Genomic DNA, 6,405 nt, shown 5'->3' with positions numbered 1-6,405 from the left:
AACAAGTAGGATGAAAGTGTCATTTAAGAGAGAGTGAATACCCATGCAAATTTTTCTGCCCGCAACTTCCTTTCCGGGCAGGTTGGTTCACTGGCAACAACCGGTATGTATGATGACGTGGCACCACAAGACGGTAAGCAGATCAGGTTTGCTCATGCCAACATCGTGACCGTCCGTTTTTTATTTTGAAAAGTAAAAAGTCAACGGAATAGTTATATAGGCATTCATCCAAAATGCAAACAGACGGCCACGATGTTGGTACGAGCAAAAAGCTCATGTGAACTCCTTTAGTGAGTAGAGAACTCGACCAAACTGACAGAGAGAGATTTCTTTCTTCTAAATTCTCGAACGGGATTAATATCATAAAATATGTATCTCTATCTGCTCATGCCAACATCGTAGCCGTCTGTTTGCATTTTGGATGAATACCACGTAGCATGTAACTGCTTCGTTGACTTTTTAACTTTTTTTAAAATAGAAAACGGACGGCCACGATGTTGGCATGAGCCAAAAAAGCTCATGTTCAGCACGACCTGATGTGCTTCCAGTTCACGAGTAGTCTCTCTTCCTCTCTTTTTTTCTTCAGAAACCTTACTTTTCTTTGCCCTAGATCAGAGGGAAAGATCGTTTTCACAGGTGAGAAATTCACGAATTGGATACGACCGTTCCTTTTCCCTTCGTCATCTCCTTTTTCTTCTTCTTTCCCTCGGCGAGTCTCGTTCGAACGGAATCGGAACTTCTGGCTGGTTTTCCGGCGTAATCTGCTGGAGAATGTGAAGGAGTTCCGGCGAGTGCCGTTTCCTCCTCCCGGCCTCCGGCGACACGTCTCGGCCTGCGGTTCCCGTCGGACACGTCATGGATATGCCGATAATGCACGATAGCGATCGGTACGAGCTCGTCCGGGACATCGGCTCGGGGAATTTCGGCGTCGCGAGGTTGATGCGGGACAAGCAGACGAAGGAACTCGTGGCGGTGAAGTATATCGAGCGCGGCAAGAAGGTCTGTCTTTCTGATTTAGTTTCTTTCTTTTTTTAGCTTGCAAAATTTTCTTTTTCTTTCGTTGTTAGAAGTATCTGAAATTTTCGGACCGAGTTTCGTGGAGTCTGGTCAGTTTACTATGAGAACTTCACATTTCTTATCGATTTTTATGGTTTTGAGATAGTGGATGTCTTGTCTTTGATCTTTGCTTGATCCTTTTTTGAATTGTAAGTTAGTTACTCGATAATTTCGTCAGCATCATTGAGAGATTGAAGTTTCGAACTCGTATATTGTTGGAAACTGGTCAGTTGCTTGGTTAATTTCTCATTTCTTATCAATTATTTATGGTTGATGCGTTGCATTTGATCTTCGCTTATATGAATCTTTTTTTTTTCTAGCTTGTCTTTTCGGCTGGATTGATTGTAATTTAGTTACTAGATTTGTAACGAATACGTTTTTGTCATCATCAGTTGCAAGGTTGAAGTTTTGATCTCATATATTGTAAGAAACTGCTCTGGTCTGGATGATTTTGAGCCTTTTTTTATGTCAAAAGGGTGATCAGAGTTTTAACTTGGGCTCACATGAAAAGCGATAGTTTTCTTTTCACAGATTGATACAGAACTCCGTGTTTGCGTTTTGATTGTTTCACTTTTTTTTTTCGGAAAGCACTCTCTTTTGGATCTTATTATGTTCTGTTTTTCTGTAACAGATCGATGAAAATGTACAGAGGGAAATTATAAATCATAGGTCATTGAGGCATCCAAACATTGTTAGGTTCAAAGAGGTTTGTTTGAATCAGTGTGGATTCCGTGGATGCCTACGTCTTCTTTGGAGGGAATTGTGCTGACCTCTCTCTCTCGCTCTGTGTGTGTGCATAGGTTATATTGACACCAACTCATTTGGCGATTGTTATGGAGTATGCAGCTGGTGGGGAGCTGTTTGAGCGTATTTGTATTGCAGGACGCTTCAGCGAGGATGAGGTTGGTTGAAATACGTTCTTCTCTTGTTCTTCCAGCTCTTCATTCTTGCGTTGTTAAATCCTGTTGTCTGTGCAGGCGTGCTTCTTCTTTCAACAACTAATCTCGGGCGTTAGTTACTGTCACTCTATGGTACTTGTTGCATTCCTTTGAGTGTTATTCTTGCCAAACACTAATATTTTGTTGTTGTTACTCATGATGTAAATTTTTGCTTGCTTTATCACGAAGCAAGTTTGTCACCGAGACCTAAAGCTTGAAAACACACTTTTAGATGGGAGTCCAGCACCTCTGCTGAAGATCTGTGACTTTGGTTATTCCAAGGTAAAAATGATGGTCAGATTGTGAAATGCCTGGATTATATGGTTGGCACATATATGTAGAAAATTTTATTTTAACATGTGTTTGCTCGAGAATGGTTTCATGTATGAATATATACACACATTACTTGCCCTTGTTTATGCCTCTTCAGGCATATGTATTATTGTGTGTTTGTGTAGCATATGATATCCTCTTTCAAAATTTGATTTTGATGGATTCACCCTTGTTACCATTCAAAATACTGCTATCCCAGGGATCCAATTTCCGCCTTATTAATAATGATAGGAATCTCCCTGTTGTGAAAATAAATTTTTTTGTTAGCATCAAATGCTGTAGAATTTTGTGACTGATGCTCAAGATTCTATGTGATTTCAATTCTTGGTCACTTTAAAACCTGGTTGTTTTTTGAATTCTTTCAGTCCTCTTTGCTGCACTCACAGCCAAAATCTACTGTTGGCACCCCTGCGTACATTGCACCGGAAGTACTACTCAACAAGGAATATGATGGGAAGGTAAGCTAAACATATCTGTTGTGCAGAAGTACAAATAACAGCAAGACATTGTTATTGCTACCACTTCTGCTGCTACTGTTTCTACTATTATTGTTAGTGGCTTTTGCCACAATTTATCTGACAAGCTTTGCTAATTGCTAACTTATGTAGTGTTTGTGCCTTGTACATTTAGGTTGTTTAATATTGTGTATTCCGTTTGAAGAATATGTTACATAAATATCTTTAATTCTTATCTTGCAATTTATTTGCATGATTTGTTTTTATGATGCTGATCATTCATAAGTATCATGTGTCTGCTCTGTGCTTTCCTTTGTTTAAGTTCATGTTTTCTCTGAAAGTAAAGTTATAAACTAAAACATTCTAAATGTAAAATATATTATGGAAAACAAGAGGCACCCTTAGTTCCAAGTGCTTTACTGTGTTTCAACATATTTCCCTTCTCTGGATCTCATGTTTCCAAACCTGTGATTTTGCTAGGACCACAGGACATGCTATTTATTATTTTTCTAATTCATTCTGATCTGATGCAGATTGCTGATGTGTGGTCTTGCGGAGTAACACTATATGTCATGCTAGTGGGTGCATACCCTTTTGAGGATCCTGCAGAACCCAAAAATTTTAAGAAGACTATACAGGTTATTTTACTCAGATGACCTTTTTTTGCTGCAGCATCTCACAAGCTACCATTGGATAGCATTAATCGACTCGACCGTTTCATTGTTTCTGGCAGCGAATTGTAAATGTGCAGTACTCTATTCCGGAATATGTTCACATCTCTCCAGAGTGCCAGCACCTAATCTCAAGGATTTTCGTCCCCAATCCAGCCGCGGTTAGTAAAATCTCTGGCATCGTTCTGCAAAACCCTACCCCTTCCAAAGTGGCTCTCGATATTAGTTTTATCTTCCACTTATAGACTTACGCTGCAGAGGTGGTTCTAACTTTCACTCATTGTTTGCTTTGGAACAACTAAATTCCTTTCACTTTACAGAGAATTACCATCCCCGAGATCCAGAAGCATGAATGGTTTTTGAAGAACCGTCCAACAGATCTCACGCAACATAACACAATGAATTTTGAGGAGCCAGATCAACCGATGCAGAGTGTGGATGAGATTATGCAAATAATATCAGAAGCTACAATCCCTCCTGTTGGTACACGTATGAGTCGGTTCCTGCCAGGATCTATTGACCTAGATGGTGATGAAATGGATGATCTGGACTCTGATCCGGACCTTGATGTTGACAGCAGCGGGGAGATCATCTATGCTATGTGATTTTGTTAATTTACCAATAGTGGTGGCCTAAGTATTTTATTGTGTTCAGATTATGCCTTGGAATCATCAGATTAGCAGAAACTGCTATCAGTGACAATGCTCTTCTGGACTTTTTTAAGTGTTTAGATCAAGGTCTAGAGAGTGGTGGTCGTTCTTCAGTGTATTCTATACCTTTCTGGTTCACTTGATGCGTGTATATTCTTGTACCAAGAGGCTGTTTGGTACATTTGTAATGGCTGTCAACAGCCCCAACTGCAACTGTTAATTATGTTTAGACTGGTCAGATGTCAAGCTTGCTCACTTGCCATGGAATTGTATTCTATATCTGTTGTGAAAGTATTCTGTAGCTTTACTGTTCTAGTAACATAGTGTTTGGTTATATATTTGTGGATAATTTGGCATTAACTTTGTAGGATCTTTGTAAATCCTGTCTCTAATGAGTTATCATATGAGCCAGAAAAAGGTTTCTTGTGATCTATAATGCAAAAGGTTTTCTTGTGATCCGATATACGATCATCAAACATCCCTGCATTCTCCTCTGCCCCGCTCATAGTTGGAAGCATAACAGGATCCCTGTCCCATTATTTTACTTGGTTAAGCAGAGTTCAAGCAAGGAGGACGGGCATGGTGTAAACCAAAGGGTGGATTGAGCATGATAGTTACTGAGAGTTGTGTGAATTTTTAGGTCCTGTTTAACATCTCTACCCGTCTATTCACAAGGTATGTGGCCTTAATGGTCTAATTTTGTTAAAGTATCACCGGAAACTACTTCAACGAAAGGCATCTGGATTTTCTCTGTATCACCTTTGTAATTGCAGGTGGGTCTCAGGGCAGCCTGAATGTGCATAAAGGGCTGCATTCTCTGTCTAGAGGTTTGGATCAAAGAAACATGTTTGCATATTAAGGCAGGGTTCAATTTTTCAGGCTGTGCATGGGCTGCAACGACCAGCTTAGCCCGACCATCAAGCACAATAAACCCTCTCTCTCTCTCTCTCTTGATAACTAGGGAAAACCATCAAATTCACTCTAGGTCTCCCTCGCCCGCCAGACCCCAAAGATTAAAAACACAAGGTCCCCCTTGCTCACCAGGGAGTACAGCCATCTTTGGCCTTGCCGCCGGGGATGCACACCCCATGGCTTTTGAACTCATGACGTCCTTTAGGCTCGGTGATGTTAATGCAATTTGGTTCCACTCACCCCCCTATGTCACCCCCCATCTTCATACCCCTCTAAATTTTATTGATTCAAGTTGATTTGATCAAATCTGACCTTATATATGGATTCAGCATGGCTGATTTAATAACAATCTACCTTGGATAATACTTTTTTATGAAAATTTATGATTTTTTAAATCACAAAGTTTTATGTTTTCTCATCCATTGATTTTTGAATTGCCAAAAAATACTAAAAAAAGCCAGATTTTGGTGATTCAAGTATTGATCTTTAGGCCCCGGAGTTTTAAGCTGGGCTCAGCATGATCAGATCTTCGTGCCCGGTGTGGTTTCTTCGGGTTATAAATTCAAAAAAAAGTATCTTCATTAAATGGAGTCACATCTATGGAGTCGGCTTTGATCAAAACAACTTGCGTCAATGAAATCCCAAAGAGGTGTATGAAGACAAGGATGACTTGGGTGATGAGTGGATCAGGAGTCATGTTTATGAGTCATCCCTATTAAATGAGCGGAGCCTTCCTGGGCTGCCTCTTTCAGACTTTGTAGCGCTGTTTATTTTAAAATGAGAGTTATAGGGCCCAGCCATCTTGTGGAGTCTAATAAGTGAAAGTGGTGAGCGCTGTTTCTTGATTGCCGATTCTATTTTAGTGAAGCAATATGGAGACGAGATTCATAGCGAAAAACGTTTAAAACGGGATCCAAGGGTCCGGTAAATTCAAATCAGAAATTTAAAGTTGGAATATTTCTTTAAAAACAAATAAATTAAAAGTATAAAATATATAGAGTCTAAAACAAGGTTGACAGAAAAAGAAACGAAACCCAGAAACCTCTTGGGAAATGGAAAAGGAAACGAGGTTTTTCAAAGGCATGTGAAACAGGAAACAAGAAACGTGTGGGAAATGCAGGGAAAACGTTTAAGAAAAAAAACCTTAATAGCATAATATATTAATGAAACAAAACATGAGTAACAGATAACGCTTGGGAAACACGTTTCACATAGTTTGGGAAACACGTTTCACATAATTTTTTTCGCGTTTTTGAAACTGTTAGGAAACTCAATGTTTCTTGTTTCGGAAACGGTTTCTCCAGAAATGCGTTTCCCATCCTCTTATAGCCTTTCCGATAACCCTGGTCTAAACTGCCACAATGGTTGAGGGTTGTTGCTTGATTGCCAA

At 39.7% G+C, this 6,405-nt stretch overlaps 1 protein-coding gene across 2 annotated transcripts; it reads left to right on the top strand.

The window, feature by feature from the left end:
* Positions 1 to 495: 495 nt before the first annotated feature.
* Positions 496 to 4,437, top strand: LOC149847875 (serine/threonine-protein kinase SRK2E-like). 2 transcript variants are annotated; one of them, XM_090006317.1, is made up of 9 exons: positions 505 to 999; positions 1,688 to 1,762; positions 1,857 to 1,958; positions 2,034 to 2,087; positions 2,184 to 2,276; positions 2,693 to 2,785; positions 3,316 to 3,420; positions 3,516 to 3,614; positions 3,774 to 4,437. In XM_090006317.1, the coding sequence occupies exons 1-9, from the start codon at positions 856 to 858 to the stop codon at positions 4,056 to 4,058; spliced, it is 1,050 nt and encodes a 349-aa protein (XP_089862443.1). In that variant the 5' UTR covers positions 505 to 855; the 3' UTR covers positions 4,059 to 4,437. The 2 variants fall into 2 exon arrangements, with proteins under 2 accessions (XP_089862521.1, XP_089862443.1); XM_090006395.1 differs by lacking the exon at positions 2,184 to 2,276 and having other exon boundaries at positions 496 to 999.
* Positions 4,438 to 6,405: the final 1,968 nt, after the last annotated feature.

Source organism: Nuphar pumila, chromosome 1 (assembly GCF_984573655.1).
Source record: "Nuphar pumila chromosome 1, dmNupPumi1.hap1.1, whole genome shotgun sequence".
NCBI lineage: Eukaryota > Viridiplantae > Streptophyta > Magnoliopsida > Nymphaeales > Nymphaeaceae > Nuphar > Nuphar pumila.
Note: the sequence above shows the minus strand (reverse complement) of the source record. Positions and strands in the feature narration are given on the sequence as shown.

Excerpts from the sequence above, each read along its gene's own strand:
- LOC149847875 (XM_090006317.1), top strand. The coding sequence starts at position 856 with ATGGATATGCCGATAATGCACGATAGCGATCGGTACGAGCTCGTCCGG. Across the intron at positions 1,959-2,033 it reads GACGCTTCAGCGAGGATGAG|GCGTGCTTCTTCTTTCAACA; the intron begins GTTGGTTGAAAT and ends TTGTCTGTGCAG. Across the intron at positions 3,615-3,773 it reads TCGTCCCCAATCCAGCCGCG|AGAATTACCATCCCCGAGAT; the intron begins GTTAGTAAAATC and ends TTCACTTTACAG.